Source organism: Protopterus annectens, chromosome 16.part0, assembly GCF_019279795.1.
Source record: "Protopterus annectens isolate FY-2018-M chromosome 16.part0, PAN1.0, whole genome shotgun sequence".
Taxonomy (NCBI): domain Eukaryota; kingdom Metazoa; phylum Chordata; order Ceratodontiformes; family Protopteridae; genus Protopterus; species Protopterus annectens.
In genome coordinates, this window is record NC_056750.1 from 559517253 (window position 1) to 559541001 (window position 23749).

The 23749-nt window shown below is 38.3% G+C and overlaps 1 protein-coding gene across 2 annotated transcripts in view; it reads left to right on the plus strand.

Annotated features, from left to right (window-relative positions):
• The window catches only part of HMCN2 (hemicentin 2), a 2554053-nt gene that overhangs the window by 937057 nt on the left and 1593247 nt on the right, over positions 1-23749 (plus strand). For both annotated transcript variants that reach the window (XM_044058392.1, XM_044058391.1), the window contains exon 26: positions 9125-9316. In XM_044058392.1, the coding sequence (XP_043914327.1) occupies positions 9125-9316 (192 nt within the window). The remainder of the gene's footprint in view (positions 1-9124; positions 9317-23749) is intronic.

Below are 23749 nucleotides of genomic sequence, written 5' to 3' on the forward strand. Positions count from 1 at the left end.
GGCCTAGACAAGCCATCTACATTATGATGAGTTCCAGCCTGGTATGAGTTTCATTGTGAAATTAAAAGCCTGCAAGGAAAGTGACCATCTACACAGTTTTGAGGTCTACCATGTTGCCTCTTCAACATAACAGTTGGACATAGTTTGCAATGAGTATAATTTCTTGGCCATGAAGGTAATACATATACCCCCTGCCACAAAAATTGCACACAAATTAATCTTATTCAGACCCAAGATGGACTCTAACATGAAACAAAATAAAAGTCCATTCCATCACAGACTGGTCTTTCATATTAAACCTAAACAACCTAACATTGCTGTAGAAGCTTTCACAAATACATTTAGAACACTTCCTGGACACATTCTGCCCTATAATTTCTTGACTCTACAAACCAAAAATAAATTATTGGGTAACTCTTGAGCTGAAATATCTTTTAAGACTTAAAGATGGTACATGGCAGGCATGAAAAAACAGCATGTTCCATTAGCAATGGGAAACAATATATCCAACTCAGAAACTTCTCAAAACAAGCAAGTCAGTGATACAAAAGTCAGCATACGAAAACATTTCAAAAATCATTGGCTAAATCGCTAAAGCAGTTCTGGAAAAAGTGGATCGACTTTCAGGAAGGAGTATTCAAAATAACCCAACAAGAACTCTTATATTGTCTCTCTCTGATGTCCTCCCTGAACTTTCCAACCTAGCCCTGTATCAAACATCCCCCTCCCCAGAAACACCTCTCTCCATTCCTCAATTTTATTTTAAACACATCAAAACAGGAGACTTAGAACTTCTTCTTTACCAAATAAAAACTGACAGCCCATCAGGCACAGTTGGCCTCGATCCCTGGTTCATATACTACTGCAAAGACTTCTTTGACCACCAAGCACATCTTTAACCTCTGCCTAACACAAAATATACTCAGAGACATGGAAAATAGCCATTGGCATCCCAGTTCGAAAGCAATTTAACCTCATCAAAGTTTCCCAATACAGGCCCATCTCTATCCTTCCCACTGTAGGCAAAATCCTTGAAAAAAACTCTATGTTCAGCTTAACTAAAACATCACTATCTACAAGCTCCTTTCCCATAAACAAAGTGAGCTCTGGTTATTTTGTCCTATGGACTCTGACCAGTGAAATATTACTACCTAGGGACAGAGGCTACATCACTGATACCATTTTTATCAACCTCACAAAGGCCTTCAAACTTGTTGATCACAACATCCTCCTCCATCACCTACCACAAATAGGACAAAAACCTGAATTCCTGCCCTGGATCCAAACAGTCTCACAAACTACAACTTCTTTGCCAAAATGTATACGTGATTTCTTACTCAATCAGCCTTAAAAAGTGAGAGCTATAAGGTTTCTACTTGCTCCTCCACTATTTTCCATCTTTATAAACTTTCCCTTGAGCAACCTTATCTCTTCCTCTTTCTGTAAGCAGATGACATGGTACTATTTCACGCAAACAATTCAGTACCCAACCTCCAGAAAGACCTGCAAGCAGAATTCCTGGCCATAATCTGGTGGATCTCCAATAAAATCCTGCTTTCTCAACTCCAACAAAACTGAAACTACAATTTTTGGCAGTAAACAGAAACTTAAAGACTGTCTGTATAAATATGATCACGGCAACATTCCCATAGAAAGCACTACCTGTATGATCACGGCAACATTCCCATAGAAAGCACTACCTGTTTTAAAAAGCATAGAATTTGGCATGACCTCTCCACCTTGAATACACAGGGATAAAGGTTAACTCTCAAATTTGGGGTAAATAATATCTCCCTCTTCCTTACTAAAACCTCCAGAACAGCCATAGGCAAAGGCATTCTACCCTCTCAACTTGAATACAGCCTCCCTTATAGTCACAGCAAATGAACTTCACTCTCAAACAATAACAAGTAAAATTTGTAGATTTATTATCCAATCCCGTAAAATTGAACACCACTGTAAAACACTGAAAAGAGCTAAATATCTCCCTGTTCAACAAAGGGTTCACCTTCTCCTAAGATCCCACTTATTTAAACTATTGGATAACCAGACCTTCTCTCCCTCTAGCAGCTAAACTAATTAGACCATCTTCCTCTTACAACATCAGAAACCAAATCCCTTCTGCCCACCATACTGCTACCCTCCAAAACTAAATTCCATTGGACTGATCATTTCTTCTTGATAATAGGTCAAAATCTCTGGGGAAAGTACTCCCATATTATCCAAAATCTGAGACTCAGCCAAAGGTCCACCTCCTCTCACCAGCTAAATATCATTGCCTTTCATCCAGCCCCTTTCCTCAACTTGACTTATATCACTTTCTTACTGGTAACACTCTTAGTGGACCTCATATGGCAGGTTCTGTTTCACCAAGCTTTCTCTTCTCACCCACATAATTGTTTGCTTAATATAACTTCTCCTTCCAACAACTCACAACCTCCATCTTGCATCCTTCATAACACTCTTCATTTTATTAACCCACTTAGTCAATGCATAGCTGTAATTATCACAGAGACAGCACACCTTCCACATGCATGAGATTTATCTTTATTTTCTTGTAAAAACTGAATATTACTATTGTAGATACTACATTGTATTAGCTCACGACTGTATTTTGCAGATGCCTGTTGTCGTTATACTGTTGCTGTCTTCCTTTAAATGTTGTTCTGATTTTCTTTGTTTGCATCGTCTGAGACTGAAAATGGTCACTTACAGTTAGTATTCTACCCTGGTAAACAAATGTTAAATAAAATAAAATGATTCCCTGTTGAAATGTTGACATCACTAATGTCTCATGCCAAAAACCCAGGAAAAGAGCAAATCTTGAAGACCACTATTCTCACTTAAACTTCTTTTTGGCTGGGGGAAGCCCCCCACACCCACAGAACTTGTATATACGAACCCCAAGATTACCATACCTTGGAGAAAAGGGTATATCTCTGACTTCATACATGTAAGTCCATTGTTAAGCCATTTAGTCTCCATGTTTCAGGACTTGCTGTAGTTGGTACTGACATTTTAAATGATTATCAAATAAAATTAATACTTTAATGAATTTAGTGACCAGATGATTGCCAAATATTATTTTCCAGTGATGTGATACCTGGTTTCTGATCTACACAATTTTTTATTCAAAAGCATGTAGCATGTTTCTCTTATGCCCACCTCTGATGGAATCTGGAGAAGGTGGTAGCAGCTCTGAGCAAAGTATTGTCTTCTACCTCTGTTTCCACTTAACCTTAAAGGACATATTTCCTTTTGTCAAGTCTGTAATGAGGCAAGCTATTAAGGCAAAGTGAGCAGAAGTGTTTGATAATACCCAGGTAACCCCAATAATGGCCTCCCTTGATTCTTAGGACAAGGCACAGAGTAGTTTCTTACAGCTTTATTTTTTTCTTTCTGATGCCTATCAGTTACCTATCATAAATGTTTTCTCTCTCTCATACCATGCTTACTCTTGGAGACAATAGTAGTTGTCCTAGCTCATTTTAGAAAGTCTATTAAAACTTGGACATTAGTTAAATGAGAATCTCAGTCTTCTGAATATATAATTACTTGTCTAGGTAAACAGCAGGTTACTTTACTTGTGGTTTTATTACACTGTCCATAAGTCTTTGAAAGGTAGCAGGGGGTAGCATGTTGCTCAAAAGGAAGGACTTTATATTAGGATAAACCCTCTGGTGCAGAAGTTGTTGTCTTTCTTTGGCTTCAGACATTAGGAGGATCTGTCAGTATCCCTTTTGTTAGACCTAAGTTGGTTAAGGATCTGTCCTTCACCAACCTTTTTGTGAGTTATAAATCCTTGGCATTGGGTAACTGCCAAATGTTATAATGCTATTGAGTTTCCTAAAATCATTACCAAACCTGATTATTCCATCAGGCTTTGGGACTAATACTATGGAGCTGTTCCATTTGCTTGTTGGATCCTGTATTACCCCCTTTCCCATCTTAAGTATCTTTTGGGCCTCCTCTTGCACCACATTTTTTCTGTAGCTCTGGTATTCAATGAGGTGTTCTGCCATTAAATGAACTACAGAGATTGTGTACTACAGTTCTTCATTTCAGGATGTTGATATGTTATATTTCTCCTGGTCTCCTCATTGAATTCTGTCTAACCCTGTCATTTACATTATTTATTTTTTATACTACTTCAGATTAAGCCTGCCACTTGGACAGAATTTTTTCTGCCTACTGGACCAAAACTAACTGCTGCTCAGCAGCTTTGAATTCCCTACTATTTTTATTGTACAGCCCTTGTTGTGTGGCCTAGATGTTTTCATACAGTGGGCATCACCACTTTCAGTGATATAGACTTTTTTCAGGTTTTACCATCTTTAAGAAATTACTTTTCTTAGCATGGATATTAATGCTAATTTTAAATATTCTAACACATCTATTTGGGAATGGTATATGATGTTTTTAAGTGCTTGACATTAAGCCTTGGCCCAAGTGGTGCATTATCTTGGGCATAAAACAGTTCCCTGTGTCAGAGAATGTTTCCTGCTCTGGAAAATGATAACACTAACTTCTAACTATGGCTTTAGCAGCAGCCTTTCTAGAGGAATAGCCTCAGGGTACTCAGTTGCATAGTCCAAAAATGACTATAATGCACTGATATCCATAGATGGTTTCTGCTAGTAGCCCAAAAATGCCCATATTAATATGTAAAAATGTCACATTTATAACAGCCATTAGAATCAAAGAATTTTTGAAACCTAGATGTTGATATCCAGCCCAGATGTTCTGAGCTGAGTTCATTATTCCTGGCCAGTGGAACCCTGCTATGATTCTTGCATTCATCTCAGCCTTTCCTGCCTGCTCTCCTGATACGTAATTGGTATCTCTTGGGTTCTGAAGGTTTTAGGCACCAGCAATACAGGCAGGAAGTGAGAGCATTTTTTCAGCTTCTCCTACAACCCTAGCTATATTTTTTTCTTGTTATACTTGGTTTTATCTTCCCTCTGTCCCTGACACTTCCTCACAGTCAGCCTTTTATACAAGCACACTGGGGTTCCGATGTCTAGGACTGCTTCTAAGAAAAACAGCTCATACAAGTATTCTTTAGTGTCAGTTTTGTCGTACTCACTTATTTTTGATCTTTTCCTCTGTAATCATGATGTGCCTCACTTCTGCTTAGTGTTTCTGTATTTTGACTTAACAGGAATATCATTAGGGCCCTGCTCAAGATTAGTCTGTGCCTCATTATGCACTGCACTCTCGTTCCTTTGCTTTGTTAGGTTGATCTCCTCCTGCCCCAGTGTGAGTGACCACCACCGTCTCACTTCGTTAATCCCCTTTAGCTTGCTGTCCCTCTGCAAAGGGTATCTCAGAACAAAATATTTATTCTGTTTTACTTTTCCTGTAACATATACCTGTTACCTAGGGTCTTCCTTTCCTTGAGTTTTCTGCTACCAGAATGTGGGGCATGCTTTACCATAGCTATAGATGATTCCGTTTCAAACATACCTTCATTACTTAGTCTTCAGAGTCCAGAAAATGGCAAGTTCCTTTACAGGAATCCTTTAGCTGATCTTGCAGTGGTTTCTCTGGATTGCAGCAAAAGGCCATGTACAGTTCTGCATTCCAGGAACCATGTACCCAGTGACAGGAAAAGTAAGATTTTTAATTGTTTGGGGAAAAGTTTACAAATTTGCTACCTTGGCTTTCATGGCCCTGAACTGCAAGATGAGCATGTTTCAGTTCCAAGAACCGCCACCCCAATGGACAGGCTGAACAGGCAGAGAGGATCACTAATAAGGAACCGAAGCAGGAAGTGATTGACTAATGCAGCCTGTCTGTATTCCTAGGTGCCAAAGTTCTACTAGAGGTGTGGCTGTGTTGTACCGGATGCATTATGCAGGGTGGCAGCTACAGAATCATTGGTTTAGAGACATGTCTAGCTTGAGGACACAGCCCTTGCCTGATCGTATAAAGTCAAACCTCCTTAATTGTCACATAGAAAAGGACCTCCTCTTCAGACCCCCTAATAAGAAAGTATTCAAGTCATTGGAGTTAAATGGAAAGACCAAACAGCTTGTCAAACATTTCATTTTATTTACTGTTGCCAAAATTAAAAGCTTTTTCCCTGTTCCCCAAGCAGGAGAAAGGCAAACCCCAGAAAGAAAAGAAACCAAGACACAGGAGTGAATGTTGCATAATGGCAGGACTGGCTGTGAAGTGCCTCCCTTGCCAAGTGAGCAGCTATGATTCATTCAAGCTCCCCATGGAAAATCCCACCCATTCTTCCCTACCCATAAAAAAAAGTCATCTCACAAGACTTTAACCATATATTGAGTGTTTTTGTTCTGAAAAATTTAAGCAAGAACTTTATTGCCCTGTGACCCTTATTGGGTCACATCAGCAGAAAGCCTTCCTAACTGAAGGCAAGGTCTTCATCTTATCCCATTTCCTCCAGACCATATTAGAGAAGATCTGTATCACAACAAAGGAATTATTCAATATTCTGTATTATATGGCATCTTGCATACTCTTGGTACCCCTGGCAAGGCGCCATATGAGGAAGCTGCAGTTGAACCTCAGAAACAGATGTCAACATACCCAATCTGTGAACATCACTACCCACCTTTTATTCTGTATCAAACAAGAGATCTCATGGTGGACAAAACTAGGTACATTTCAAGTAAGGAGTGCCTTTTAATCACACCAAGGTTATCCCTACCCACAGAATCCTTGGCAGGCCTCTCAACCTTTTTGTTCAAGAATTCTTGACAAAGCCAAAAATAACAGGGAGCACATCCCTAAATCAGGAACAATTTTTAAATGCAACTGTAATTTATTTAGACAGTTAATAGAACAACAGCTTTTACACCAACATGCATTTTGTGAATTGTAAAAGTACGAAAATCATATTACAGTGTGACTTTAATCCTCAGTGATTTACCAAACAATAAAAACTTTACAAGGAACAGGACAAAATATGAGACAAAATCAGGGATGTTCTGCAGTCTGTGTTTTGCTCCTTTGACTTCATATAAGGGGCTTGTGTTGGGGATCTGCAGATCCAGGGCATGTGTAACAACAATATGTGGAAATTGCACACAAATGTCAAAGAGTTGATGGCTGTAGTACTAGCACTAAAGGCATTCAAACAAAATTATATATAGGTGTCTCAGTTTATTGAAGGGCAGTTAAAGGCAATGAAAATAAGGGAGTTTTTGTTAAGAGGGACATCGTTTAGATCACTCAGGAATTTTTTGTGAACATCAGGAAACAAAGAATGAATTCTGTAACAAGCTATCAGATTATAATTAATCATACCTAGAGTGATCAGTTGTTCATTGAGTTCAGTTTGAGTCTGTAGGTATCTGCCTGGAGGGTAATATGTTTCTTGTCAAACATGGAGACTCTACCACAGATTCCATTGGGCCTGAAGGCATGAAAAGTTTAAAGTCCTGGTGTAGAGGGAGCGTTCTCTTAGGTTCATAGGTTGGTAATAGGCTATCGGCCCAAGGGCCTACGTAAGCCTAGCCAACAAGGTTCCCTGGCTTATGCCACCCAAGAAAGTTATTTTCCTGTGCCACTGTCGAGCAGCGACACATAAGTGATCCCCCGGGGTGTATTTCCTATTTCCCATCCACTCATCAAGATTTTTCTTGAAGAGTGCTAATGAAAAACTTTGCTTGACATAGATGGGTAGCCTGTTCCAGAGTATGGAAAGTCTCAGGGACAGGAATCTATCCCTCCAGCATGTCCTATTTATTGTGGTGACAAAGTTTAGGTCCCTAGAGCGTGTAGCTTGGAGGGATTGGGATTTCTTTAGGTGTAGCATGTCCAACAGCTCTGGGTTTGACATAGCTTGACATAGCTTTATACATTAGGCAGAGATCACCTCGGAGTAGGCAATATGCTACGGGGTAAAGCTGGAGTTTTTTGAGATGGTCAGTGTAGGGCATTTGTTTGAGGCCAGTAATCCTCTTTGTGAGGTACTTCTGTGGCCTTTCCAGCTGCTGCAGATGTCTTGTGAGGTACATTCCAAAAGGGACATTGTATTCTATAATGGGTCTAATGAGTGTCAAGTACAGGGGAACAATGACCCTTTTTACATTTAAACCATGTTCCAGTAACTACAAAGACATGGATGTTTTCCAAATGCAGGAGTGCTTCAAGATCAGGCAGTTTATTGTTCAGACCTCTGGCATTAAGGAGATCCACCATAATGTAATCTGATTTTGAGGCTGGTATGTGTGTTAGTTTGAAATGTCCATCAACTGGACTCTGTTTAAAAAAGGCATTAGGAGTCAGCAAATGCTTTAGCCAGTTTGATATGAGAGGTACAGGTGATCCTTTACCAAGCAAGCTATATGTTACACCCACCAAGCTTCTGACTCCCTCTATCACTTTCATAAGTTTACTTCTTGCCCTATGCTTTAGTTTCTGAAGGTCGAGTCCATAATTGAGTCATTATGGTATGGGAAATGTGCTCTGGAATGATCCTAAGCATGTTTTCTTTGTATCCAATTTACCCTGTTGTGAGGCTGTTTGTTTTTCTCTCGTGGGCCTCTAGTTAACCCATGCAGCTACACTGATGCAGTAGAACTCCTTTTTCTGCCATTTTAGCTAGAAGCATCTTGCATCACCCATTTTCATATATTTTTATATTGGAATTTGCTGTGCTCCATTGTATACCTCTGTCTTCTATTATAATAAATTGCATGCTACAGATGGTCAATCCACACTGTTCCCTCCCTAGTGTCGTCTTCTGAACCACCCTGTCTATTTGCCAACATCTCCCATGCAGCTGTGTTATGCCTGAAATATTTAAAGTCTAACTTAACTGCTATAGCAGTTAGAATTTTCTTGAGGTTATCGATGTAAGGCACATTGCTTTTTATATAAGATGTGATGCATGCCCATTGGAGAGATAAGTCAACACAATTCTTATAGTTTCTAACAGGTACCTTTGTGTTCAATATACTGCTGTAGTCATTTTCTGTCTCTAACTTACATTGTTTCCTTCTTCCTGCAGATTTTGGAAACCTTTACATCTGTGTTATTTAATTTGTTTTATTTTGGTTGATATTTTTGGTTTAAGGAAAGAAAAGAAAAATAAAAATATTCACTGAATGATGACACAAGTTTACTAGTATCCTTAATCTCTTTCTAGGCACTCCACCACCTGTAATTCAGTGGATAAGGAATGGTCTGGAACTTTCTGGTAATGAAGCAGGTATTGCTGTACTGGAAAATGGGTCTCTTCTGATTGGTTTAGTTTCCTCCTCAGATGCTGGAGATTATGTATGCAGAGCAACCAATGAAGCTGGTTCTGCTCAAAAGAAGTACAGGATGAAAGTGTTAGGTGAGTTTTTTTCTGGAAATTGCTTCATTCCGTTCAACTGCACATCATTCTGTGACTAGCTAGAAATTGCAATAGATAAGAGAAGCTTCCTGGCCTTTTGTCCAAGATGAAGTGTAATATAATTAAAAACAAGCTAGCTGTGAGTGTTGTGACCAGGATTTCTTAGTAACATTTTATAGTGTGGTCTTCTTTACTGCTGAGATTAGACAATTAAGATAGATTGTTTTAGAGTATTATCACATTTCTTAATGACATGGAATTTGATGAATTTGGAATATAATTGTGTTAGTGCTAATTACCTTATTAAGCAAGTGACAAAAATAGCCCTGTTCAGCATCATATGACATTCTGCTTCATTTTGATGACCGTGTTCTCATGGAAACTAATTTCAGAGACATATCAACACAGTTCTACTTGCAACCATTGCATATTCTTAGTAACTTGCTGCATGAATGATAATTTTGGGCAGATAAGATACTATTACAGATAAATTTAACAAATGATTATGTTGAAACAAAATAAATCTAATAAAACTCATCCACATTAAACAAGCAACAACAAAAATCTAGTATCTATATATCTCTGTGCACTTAATCTTTTAAAAGAATATTATTTCATTAGTAGAATGCTATTTTATTAACAGTCCCTAAAATTTTTTACAACCTCTTTTCCATAATGCAGGTATAAGAGCAAACCCTACTTACTAGTGTATAATACACACAATGCACTATTACAGCAGTCTTTCCCATCTCACCCATAATTGTGCCAAGATTCAAACGTAAGATAATTGACTTTATTAACTCGCTACATCTAAGGTGATCCCATATGTGTCAGCTTGGGATAAGGTGAGTGACAAGTCTTTCTGCTTTAGCATGGATGGTCTTCCACCACTTTTACCGAGGTTTTGAATTCTGGCTAAAGTCTTTGCTACCTCCGTAGTGCCTTTTTTAAGGTAGACTAAATCTCCTGAACATTCTGACCTAGTAAATTCTAATTTTGAGCATATTAATGTGGCTCTACTAAAAGCAGGATGTCTTAAAAAAACAGGTTGAGGCTCTGCTGTGTCTTGAACACATTTATACATGTATAGTTAGTGAGACGTGGTTTCAGAACAATGAAAGTACTTCCTCTGTTTCTAGGTATAGTGCCTATCATGTCCTCAGACCTACTGGCAGTTGTTTTGGAGTATCAATATTTTACAAGGATATCATCACCTCAAATAAGATTCCTTGACATCATGTTTGAACTTCAAGAAGTCCAAATCACCATAAATTAGATTAATTACCACTTTACAGCAATTTATAGAACACACTGTATGCCTCCATCTGGACACAATAGCTGTCTTAACACATTAGCTGAAATCCCTATTAAACAAATCAAAACACCTTTCTATCTACTGCAGGAGTTCAACCATCAGTCAATAAACTGGCGGACCTACATTGTCATTGTTTGGAATGCCTAACATTTCCTTGGCATTATAAATGCTAACTCCCTTTTACAAATAGTTAACCAACCTACTAGGGGCCCCAGTATCCTTGATCATGTCTTCACAAATATGGCCACTTCTTGTACCTTTCCATGTACGTCACCCTGCCTTGTTAAATTGTACCATAAATCAGTGACCTTTTCCTTTAAAACTGGTGATACTTCTCCTATGTAAATACCTCTGAGTTTAGGGACTTCTCAAAAGCAAACCTTCTTCAGTTACTTGATGACCTAAATAAATTCCACTGTAATCCTCCACTGATGAGTCTCATTAATAAAGCTGCTATCTATGCCTAGTTATAAGGCAACCCCTGTCCACACCAAATATAAGAAATTTAAAAACAATCCCTTGTGGTTGAATACTAAAATGCTTAAGGAAACTATTAGAAATTCAAAGCTGAATATGAGCTTATAATTGCCACTAGAGCCAAAAATGACTAAAAAATCTTTCTTTAACTATATCAGGAAGTTAAGAACTAATAGACAGCAATGTTCAGAGCCAGTTCACAATAATACTGCGAACAGTGTTCAGAGCCAGTCTACAGTAATACTGTGCACATTGACCCAAAGGAAATGGCAATTATCCTTGATGACAATTTTAGTGGAAATTTTACTTCAACTACAGTTTTAGCTATTCCACAGGTACCACAATCCCAGCATCCCCCACCCCTTAGTTACTGTGCAACAAGTTCTCTCACTCTCTCAAAAGCTAAGAGCACCTTATTTATGGTTTTTGTCAATATACCAAGTTGCCTGAGTGAGTCTCAGTGCCAGATATGGCCTATCTGAATCCCTGTTTATCCTCTTTAATGTAATCCTCTTCACTGGTTAGATTTCTGAAGCCTGGAAACAGCCATTATAAGGCCCCATGTAAAGCTATGGAGCTTATCTCAAACTTCATTAATCTGTACCTGGCCAAAGCCTTTAACACTACTCCCCATGAAGACATAATTGACTACTTATAAAACTGAATGTAAATCCTTATGTTGTTTGGCAGATAACTGCCTGTGGTTAGAGTCACAGGTGCTACTTCTAAAAGCAAAAAATGCTACCAGTGGTGGACCTCAGGGCTCATAGTTGGGCCCTGTCCTGTTTGGCTTCTGTTTCTCAGACCTTCAAGCCAACACTCCTGGCCTAGAGATGTCTAAGCTTGCAGATGACTGCAAATTGTATGGTGGTATTTGGTCTTCCACTGACCCACAATTACCCCAACATTGGTTATACCATGTTAACAATTGATGCAATGACAATGACCTCAGATTATTTGTGAAAATGTATAGCACAGTTCATTTTGATAAAATACTCTCACATATTATATAGGTGATACTGTTATAAGAGATCTGGACACACTCTTTGACAATTCTTTATCATTTGACTATCATGTCTCCATAGTAGTTTGGAAAACATTTTATCAAGCTCATCTAATTGTCAAATCATCTCCAATTCCAAATAAGTCTTAATACCCCTTTACTGATACCTCATCAAATCCATTATTGAATCTAATGCACATTTTGGCATGTATCTGTTTAAATATATCATTCAAGCTAAGAGGAATCAGAGACTGCTTAGAACTTTTTTATGAACCTATGACTTAAATTCATGCATTAGTATTTATATTTTTCTGTATCATTACAAAAGTTTCATTGTATCTTCCAATATTTTTTTTTGTACCTGGGCTGAGAATAAAAATGATCCATTATGATCATTGTTCCTACTCTGGTTAACGAACTGAAATAATTAAAATAAAAAAAAACATTTGTAATGATATAAAGAAAAGGCATCACAATTTAGTAATATAAACAGGTTAATAATATAAATATTCACAACATACAATTTAAAAATAAAAATGTAGCATATAGGCAAATGATTCAATGAATTCTAATAGTTGCAAATGTCTAAAAGATACAACTCACTGTAAGATACTGACATTTGCAAAATGAACCCCATGGGTAAATGGAGTATAGATCTAAAATATAAAAACATAAATTCACTTTTTTTCCAGATAGCAACAACCCACTGTACCTTTTATGCGGTACTTTACCCATAATTCATTTTACTGTATATACCATCTCAATACCTCTCAACTGTCCGGATTTTTCCTCAAAATTTTGGACTGTTCTTCATAATGAAATCACTAAATAATGGCAGGCGTTTGAATTTCAGACATCACATCCTTCAGAAAATCCATTTTAGCACAAGCCCTGTTATTCTAGCAACTTTCTAAGTTTGTAAGAGCAATATTTAAAATCTGCCCCTATTTTTGGGCCTTTGTCCCCCCATTATATCAAGCTTTGTTCAGATTTCTTGGGCTAAGAGGTTGAGAGGTGTGACCATCTCCAAGATCACTGATCTACAGAGTAAGGGGAATAGTTAGTTTTGCTGGAAAACTAACCCTGAAATTTGGAAAGGCTTAGCGTAATGCAGAAGTGATGTTACAGAACGTTTCTGCACTACACAAAGCCTTTTGAATTCAAAGACTGCTCTGCTGCTACTGAGGTTTTGCCCTCGCATGACCCCACAGTACGGAAAATGGTCTCATGGCAGAAAACCACATGCTACTGCTTATTAGCCATGTGTTTTCCCCCATAAATGTTGAAAGCTCCTCATTTGCTTGACAAATAGAATTTTACTACAGGAGGATAGAGTGACCACTACAAAAACACATTGGTCACCTATTCACTCTTAAGGGAGTACTCACAGTGCAGGTATATTCAGCAAAGAGGTGGGATTGGGGGGGTGTTAGTGCTGTGTAGCTTTAGATGTGTATATAGATGTGTGTGTGTAGAGGCATAAATCAGGCTGCATGAATGAGTGTGGGGGTGTATATGCATGCATGTGTGTTTACGCTTGAGTGGTTACACTGGAAGGAGGTTAGCTGCAGAATCACAAGTGTGGATGTGTGTGTGTGTGTGTGTGTGTGTGTGTGTGTGTGTGTGTGTGTGTGTGTGTGTGCGTCTGTGTGTGTGTCTGTGTGTGTGTATGGGTTGTTTGCTAGAGAATAAGTGTGCACGAGAATGGCTAGGAGTGTGGTTGTGGGTTGCACAGAGTGGCTTTACTTATCAGCTGCATGGACCACTAGGAGCACACTAGTAAATTCAGATGGCAGTGCTAGTGTTCAATTGAGAGACAAGGTAATGAGCCAATAATTTCCATCTTTTACATTGTTGCCATACATAGCTCTGAGTCACATTTTCTCACTATGCTGCTAATTGTTCAACCTACATCAGTGAAATAGCATGAGTGGTGAGTCTTTTTTGAATCCTAGGGCGAGTCAACTAAATTTAGGTAATACAATCTTGAAATTAATATGTTTTGAAAATAGGATTGTGGGGGGGGGGGGTACAGAGCTCCCCTCCCACACTGGGACATGGAGGATACTGGTCTTCTATATAGGAAAACTCTGTCAGATATCTGGTTTTCAGTTACATTTTTGGAATTAAATTTGTATTTCACGATCTTGCTTTCAGTTTAAACTTACTATAATTTCTGGATTTCAACATATGTATTGCATTTGATGACTCCGGAATTGGCAGCTTGAGATCTTTTGTGAATACATGCTTTACATTACAAAGTTTGCCGTTTTGGTGTAGCAGTGTCCATTACATGCCCTCTCTCATGCCAGATGTTCTTGAAGTAGTCTGTTAAAGTCCATTAAAAGCTAAAACACTGTTATTTTTTCCTCTACTCTTTCTCTGAAATCTTTCTAATTTTGAGATTGAACTTTCTACCCTTGATCAGTAGACATCCACCATAGGGCATAACCAGGAATTTTAGAATTGTACTCCAGTAAAAAAAAATACGAGCCCCCCCCTGTTGCCTCCTTACCACAAGTAACTGTTCATCTTTTTATTAGTGGAGAAAAAAAAGCTCAGTGACAAACATAAGCAAAAAAAAACATGTTTTTTCAGTTATTCTGAAAAGGAGAATGTCATTTTATTTTAATTCTAGCATGCCTAAATGTACAATATAGGCTATTAAAAAATAAATAAAAGTATTTACCATAGCACACATGGCTTATATTTGGCTATACCCCTAGCCCATCCCCCTGCCACCTGTATGTTATCTTATTGTTATATAACTATCCTGTGTGCCCATACCATGTGTCCTTGTTCTCTGTATATTATCTTACTGTTCTGTAATTATCCTGTGTATCCATACCATGTCTCCCCATTCTCTGTATATTGTCTCACTATTCTATAACTATCCTGTGTATCCATGCCATGTGTCCCCATTCTCTGTATGTTATCTTACTGTTGGAGCACCACTGCTCCAAAGGCGGTGGTCTTTCCATATTCTTCAAGAATACGCACACCTCTAGACTGGTAGCCCAGCATAATGCATCCGAGATACTTCAGGTACAACTAACACTGGGTAAGATGGTGATACAAGTCATAGCCTGCTACAGAACCCCAAACATATCCCTCTACTCTCACTCTAAGTTCCTAAGCAATCTAAGGAATCTATCCAGGTCCAACCCAATACTCTCATACTGGATACCTTCAACTACCCTTCATCAACTGGGAAAACTATTCAAGTACCAATGTACAGGCTCAACACTTTCTGGACTTTATCAATTCCAATGCCCTGGACCAGCTCATTCTGACTCTCACTAGAGGAAGCATCATCCTCAACTTGGTTATCACCAACATGGGAGACCATTGCTCCACATCTATAGTCCCTCCCTTGTTAAATCTGAGCACAAACTGATCACCATGGAAATCTCCATCTGACCTACAACCTGCATTAAGGTGACCACCCTGAAAAACTTCTCTAAAGTTGACTTTGAGCTCCTAAAAAACAGAGGTGGCTAACTTCTCTGCACGCATGCCAATGGAAAATAGCTGCATGACTGCCGAATCATACACCAATGCACTGTACGAGCACGTACACAAATGCATGGACCTTGCCATACTAAATAGAACTAAGACACTCTCCTCCAAAAAAAGGAAGCCAATCTGGTGGTCCCCAGTCATCAGTAAACTCTACAACAGAAGGAAGAAACTGTTGCAGAAAAAAATGAAGCCACAAGACTGGAAAACCTTCCTTATCAGTCTCAACAAAAAGCTGAGCTCCCTTATTAAATCCTCTAAAGCCAGCTATGAAAGCAGAATTGCAGCTGACATCAAAAACAACCACAAAGCCTTCTATAGTTGTATCAAAAACCTCCAAGGCAATACCCAGATCTGCTCTGAGTTAATGTGCAGTGGTACCTACTATACTGAGCCAACAGATACAGCCAACATACTGGCCGACAGATTCATTGTCAACTTTACCCCTCTTTCCCCTCCCAAGGGCCCTATCACAATACAAGAAGAAAGCCTGGTACACACAATTTCTGCAGCACAGGTAAAATCTGCATTGTCCAAAGCCAAGAATAGTGTGTCCATGGGACCTGATAATATCCCTGTCTGCATCCTACATGAGCTACAAAATGAACTGGCACCACATCTGTGTGCCCTGTTTAATCACAGCCTTACATCAGGCCATGTCCCTAATGAATGGCACACTGCTACAGTCATCCCACTCCATAAAGGGGAACAACTACAGACCCTGGGAACTATCACCTCATTATCCTGACAGTCTGGTATGCAAAGCTATGGAGCTCATCATCATGGACCTGCTTAACAAAGATATAGGCACTCTCCAAACTCTTGAGCCCACACAGTTTGGCTTTGTCAAGGGAAGATCCTGCTTGCTGAACCTGGTGACTTCTTTGAGGCAGTCACCAAGGCTGTGGATGAGGGTAAGGCAGTGCATACAGCCTACCTCAACCTGGCCAAGGCTGTTGATACCATTCCCCATTCAGGTATCATTGATAAACTCACCAAACTAGGTATCAATCCTTACATCACTAGGTGGGTTGCAAATTGGCTCACAGACAGGACTCACAGAGTGAAAGTTGCATATTCCAAGTCAGACTGTCAGCCAGTCATGAGTGGAGTCCCACAGGGCTCAGTCTTGGGCTCTCTCCTGTTTGGCATATACTTCTCAGAAGTCCAGGCCAACACAGAAGGACTCTGGCTGACCAAGTTCGCTGATGACTGCAAGCTAGGAGTCATTATCAACTCCCCAAATGATGCAGACATCCTACAAAAAGGCCTCTCTGAGACCAATGACTGGTGCTGAAACCATGGCCTGAAGCTTAATGCCAAAACATGTGTTATCATCCCCTTTGGAAAAAACTCAGTTCCCATGAATTACCACATTGATTGGAGCCCACTGAACACTGAAGGGGCCATAAGAGATCTGGGCACCCAGGTTGACAACCACCTCACCTTCGACCACCACTTTGCCACTGTGGTCAGAAAGTCCTTCTACGTGGTGCATCTTGTAACCAAAGGTTTCGTATCCAGGAAGAAAGTGGTCATCATCCCTCTACTCATCCTTCATTAGACCAATCATTAACACACAGTTTGGCATGTACCTGGCCAAACACCTATAACAGCTGCAGAGGCCACAAAAGCACCTCACAAAAAGAATCCTAGGCCTTAAACACATGTCCTTCATGGACAGACTCAAGAAACTTCAGCTGTTCACAGTCTCTTATCGTCTACATAGAGGTAATCTCTGCTTGACTTACAAACACATGTCCAACCCAGCCCTACTTGAAATGCTACACCTAAAGAAACCCCAATCCCCCTGTGCCACATGCTCCAGAGATCACAACCTCATTACCACAATTAACAGAACATGCTGGAGGGATAGGTTCATCTCCCAAAGGCTGCCCATACTCTGGAATAAGCTTCCCATTAATGTTAAGCAGAGCACCTTCCTGGCCATCTTCAAGAGAAATCTTGATGAGTGGATGGGTAACAGAAATTTCTCCCCAGGGATCACTCCAGTTGCCCTACTGGATAGGGGCCATTGGGTGGTACGGTACCTGGGCAATTTTTTTGAGTTAAGCTTGTAAAGGCTCTGGGGCCATTAGCCTAGTACACACCTGTGAACCTATATAACTATCCTGTGTGCCAATACCATGTGTCCCCATTCTCTGTATGTTATCTTAGTGTTAATTAGTGACCGATTTTAAATACTGCTCTTATAAACTTAGAAAGTTATTACAATAATAGGTTTTGCATTAGCAGGCATTTTCTGAAGAATATGAAGCATTAAAATTAAATGTCTGTCATTATATAACTATCCTGTGTGTCTATACCATGTGTTCCTGTTCTCTGTATGTTATCTTAGTGTTATATAACTATCCTGTGTATCCATACCATGTCTCCCTGTTCTCTGTATTTTATCTTAGTGTTATATAACTATCCTGTGTGTCCATACCATGTCTCCCTGTTCTCTGTATGTTATCTTAGTGTTATATAACTATCCTGTGTATCCATACCATGTGTTCCTGTTCTCTGTATGTTATCTTAGTGTTATATAACTATCCTGTGTGTCCATACCATGTCTCCCTGTTCTCTGTATGTTATCTTAGTGTTATATAACTATCCTGTGTATCCATACCATGTCTCCCTGTTCTCTGTATTTTACCTTAGTGTTATATAACTATACTGTGTCTCCATACCATGTCTCCCTGTTCTCTGTATGTTATCTTAGTGTTATATAACTATCCTGTGTATCCATACCATGTCTCCCTGTTCTCTGTATTTTATCTTAGTGTTATATAACTATCCTGTGTGTCTATACCATGTGTTCCTGTTCTCTGTATGTTATCTTAGTGTTATATAACTATTCTGTGTGTCCATACCATGTCTCCCTGTTCTCTGTATGTTATCTTAGTGTTATATAACTATCCTGTGTATCCATACCATGTCTCCCTGTTCTCTGTATTTTATCTTAGTGTTATATAACTATCCTGTGTATCCATACCATGTCTCCCTGTTCTCTGTATTTTATCTTAGTGTTATATAACTATCCTGTGTATCCATACCATGTCTCCCTGTTCTCTGTATGTTATCTTAGTGTTATATAACTATCCAGTGTATCCATACCATGTGTTCCTGTTCTCTGTATGTTATCTTAGTGTTATATAACTATCCTGTGTATCCATACCATGTCTCCCTGTTCTCTGTATGTTATCTTAGTGTTATATAACTATCCTGTGTATCCATACCATATGTTCCTGTTCTCTGTATGTTATCTTAGTGTTATATAACTATCCTGTGTATCCATACCATGTCTCCCTGTTCTCTGTATTTTATCTTAGTGTTATATAACTATCCTGTGTATCCATACCATGTCTCCCTGTTCTCTGTATTTTACCTTAGTGTTATATAACTATCCTGTGTGTCCATACCATGTCTCCCTGTTCTCTGTATGTTATCTTAGTGTTATATAACTATCCTGTGTATCCATACCATGTCTCCCTGTTCTCTGTATTTTATCTTAGTGTTATATAACTATCCTGTGTGTCTATACCATGTGTTCCTGTTCTCTGTGTGTTATCTTAGTGTTATATAACTATCCTGTGTATCCATACCATGTCTCCCTGTTCTCTGTATGTTATCTTAGTGTTATATAACTATGCTGTGTATCCATACCATGTCTCCCTGTTCTCTGTATGTTATCTTAGTGTTAAATAACTATCCTGTGTGTCCATACCATGTCTCCCTGTTCTCTGTATGTTATCTTAGTGTTATATAACTATCCTGTGTATCCATACCATGTCTCCCTGTTCTCTGTATGTTATCTTGGTGTTATATAACTATCCTGTGTATCCATACCATGTCTCCCTGTTCTCTGCATGTTATCTTAGTGTTATATAACTCTCCTGTGTATCCATACCATGTCTCCCTGTTCTCTGTATGTTATCTTAGTGTTATATAACTATCCTGTGTATCTATACCATGTCTCCCTGTTCTATGTATGTTATCTTAGTGTTATATAACTATCCTGTGTGTCCATACCATGTCTCCCTGTCTCTGTATTTTATCTTAGTGTTATATAACTATCCTGTGTGTCTATACCATGTGTTCCTGTTCTCTGTATTTTATCTTAGTGTTATATAACTATCCTGTGTGTCTATACCATGTGTTCCTGTTCTCTGTATGTTATCTTAGTGTTATGTAACTATCCTGTGTATCCATACCATGTCTCCCTGTTCTCTGTATTTTATCTTAGTGTTATATAACTGTCCTGTGTATCCATACCATGTCTCCCTGTTCTCTGTATTTTATCTTAGTGTTATATAACTATCCTGTGTATCCATACCATGTCTCCCTGTTCTCTGTATTTTACCTTAGTGTTATATAACTATCCTGTGTCCATACCATGTCTCCCTGTTCTCTGTATGTTATCTTAGTGTTATATAACTATCCTGTGTATCCATACCATGTCTCCCTGTTCTCTGTATTTTATCTTAGTGTCATATAACTATCCTGTGTGTCTATACCATGTGTTCCTGTTCTCTGTATGTTATCTTAGTGTTATATAACTATTCTGTGTGTCCATACCATGTATCCCTGTTCTCTGTATGTTATCTTAGTGTTATATAACTATCCTGTGTCTATACCATGTGTTCCTGTTCTCTGTATTTTATCTTAGTGTTATATAACTATCCTTTGTGTCTATACCATGTGTTCCTGTTCTCTGTATGTTATCTTAGTGTTATATAACTATCCCGTGTGTCTATACCATGTGTTCCTGTTCTCTGTATGTTATCTTAGTGTTATATAACTATCCTGTGTATCCATACCATGTCTCCCTGTATTTTATCTTAGTGTTATATAACTATCCTGTGTATCCATACCATGTCTCCCTGTTCTCTGTATGTTATCTTAGTGTTATATAACTATCCTGTGTATCCATACCATATGTTCCTGTTCTCTGTATGTTATCTTAGTGTTATATAACTATCCTGTGTATCCATACCATGTCTCCCTGTTCTCTGTATTTTATCTTAGTGTTATATAACTATCCTGTGTATCCATACCATGTCTCCCTGTTCTCTGTATTTTACCTTAGTGTTATATAACTATCCTGTGTGTCCATACCATGTCTCCCTGTTCTCTGTATGTTATCTTAGTGTTATATAACTATCCTGTGTATCCATACCATGTCTCCCTGTTCTCTGTATTTTATCTTAGTGTTATATAACTATCCTGTGTGTCTATACCATGTCTCACTGTTCTCTGTATGTTATCTTAGTGTTATATAACTATTCTGTGTGTCCATAACATGTCTCACTGTTCTCTGTATGTTATCTTAGTGTTATATAACTATCCTGTGTATCCATACCATGTCTCCCTGTTCTCTGTATTTTATCTTAGTGTTATATAACTATCCTGTGTGTCTATACCATGTGTTCCTGTTCTCTGTATGTTATCTTAGTGTTATATAACTATCCTGTGTATCCATACCATGTCTCCCTGTATTTTATCTTAGTGTTATATAACTATCCTGTGTATCCATACCATGTTTTCCTGTTCTCTGTATGTTATCTTAGTGTTATATAACTATCCTGTGTATCCATACCATGTCTCCCTGTTCTCTGTATGTTATCTTAGTGTTATATAACTATCCTGTGTATCCATACCATGTCTCCCTGTTCTCTGTATGTTATCTTAGTGTTATATAACTATCCTGTGTATCCATACCATGTGTTCCTGTTCTCTGTATGTTATCTTAGTGTTATATAACTATCCTGTGTATCCATACCATGTCTCCCTGTTCTCTGTATGTTATCTTAGTGTTATATAACTATCCTGTGTATCCATACCATATGTTCCTGTTCTCTGTATGTTATCTTAGTGTTATATAACTATCCTGTGTATCCATACCATGTCTCCCTGTTCTATGTATGTTATCTTAGTGTTATATAACTATCCTGTGTGTCCATACCATGTCTCCCTGTTCTCTGTATTTTATCTTAGTGTTATATAACTATCCTGTGTATCCATACCATGTCTCCCTGTCCTCTGTATGTTATCTTAGTGTTATATAACTATCCTGTGTATCCATACCATGTGTTCCTGTTCTCTGTATTTTATCTTAGTGTTATATAACTACCCTGTGTATCCATACCATGTCTCCCTGTTCTCTGTATTTTATCTTAGTGTTCTATAACTATCCTGTGTATCCATACCATGTCTCCCTGTTCTCGGTATGTTATCTTAGTGTTATATAACTATCCTGTGTATCCATACCATGTCTTCCTGTTCTCTGTATTTTATGTTAGTGTTATATAACTATCCTGCGTATCCATACCATGTCTCCCTGTTCTTTCTATTTTATCCTAGTGTTATATAACTATCCTGTGTGTCCATACCATGTCTCCCTGTTCTCTGTATGTTATCTTAGTGTTATATAACTATCCTGTGTATCCATACCATGTCTCCGTGTTCTCTGTATGTTATCTTAGTATTATATAACTATCCTGTGTATCCATACCATGTCTCCCTCTTCTCTGTATGTTATCTTAGTGTTATATAACTATCCTGTGTATCCATACCATGTCTTCCTGTTCTATGTATGTTATCTTAGTGTTATATAACTATCCTGTGTGTCCATACCATGTCTCCCTGTTGTCTGTATTTTATCTTAGTGTTATATAACTATCCTGTGTATCCATACCATGTCTCCCTGTTCTCTGTATTTTATCTTAGTGTTATATAACTATCCTGTGTATCCATACCATGTCTCCCTGTTCTCTGTATTTTATCTTAGTGTTATATAACTATCCTGTGTGTCTATACCATGTGTTCCTGTTCTCTGTATTTTATCTTAGTGTTATATAACTATCCTGTGTATCCATACCATGTCTCCCTGTTCTCTGTATTTTATCTTAGTGTTATATAACTATCCTGTGTGTTTATACCATGTGTTCCTGTTCTTTGTATGTTATCTTAGTGTTATATAACTATCCTGTGTATCCATACCATGTCTCCCTGTTCTCTGTATTTTATCTTAGTGTTATATAACTATCCTGTGTGTCTATACCATGTGTTCCTGTTCTTTGTATTTTATCTTGGTGTTATATAACTATCCTGTGTATCCATACCATGTGTTCCTGTTCTCTGTATGTTATCTTAGTGTTATGTAACTATCCTGTGTATCCATACCATGTCTCCCTGTTCTCTGTATTTTATCTTAGTGTTATATAACTATCCTATGTGTCCATACCATGTCTCCCTGTTCTCTGTATGTTATCTTAGTGTTATATAACTATCCTGTGTATCCATACCATGTCTTCCTGTTCTCTGTATTTTATGTTAGTGTTATATAACTATCCTGTGTATCCATACCATGTCTCCCTGTTCTTTGTATTTTATCCTAGTGTTATATAACTATCCTGTGTGTCCATACCATGTCTCCCTGTTCTCTGTATGTTATCTTAGTGTTATATAACTATCCTGTGTATCCATACCATGTCTTCCTGTTCTCTGTATTTTATGTTAGTGTTATATAACTATCCTGTGTATCCATACCATGTCTCCCTGTTCTTTGTATTTTATCCTAGTGTTATATAACTATCCTGTGTGTCCATACCATGTCTCCCTGTTCTCTGTATGTTATCTTAGTGTTATATAACTATCCTGTGTATCCATACCATGTCTCCGTGTTCTCTGTATGTTATCTTAGTATTATATAACTATCCTGTGTATCCATACCATGTCTCCCTGTTCTCTGTATGTTATCTTAGTGTTATATAACTATCCTGTGTATCCATACCATGTCTTCCTGTTCTATGTATGTTATCTTAGTGTTATATAACTATCCTGTGTGTCCATACCATGTCTCCCTGTTGTCTGTATTTTATCTTAGTGTTATATAACTATCCTGTGTATCCATACCATGTCTCCCTGTTCTCTGTATTTTATCTTAGTGTTATATAACTATCCTGTGTATCCATACCATGTCTCCCTGTTCTCTGTATTTTATCTTAGTGTTATATAACTATCCTGTGTGTCTATACCATGTGTTCCTGTTCTCTGTATTTTATCTTAGTGTTATATAACTATCCTGTGTATCCATACCATGTCTCCCTGTTCT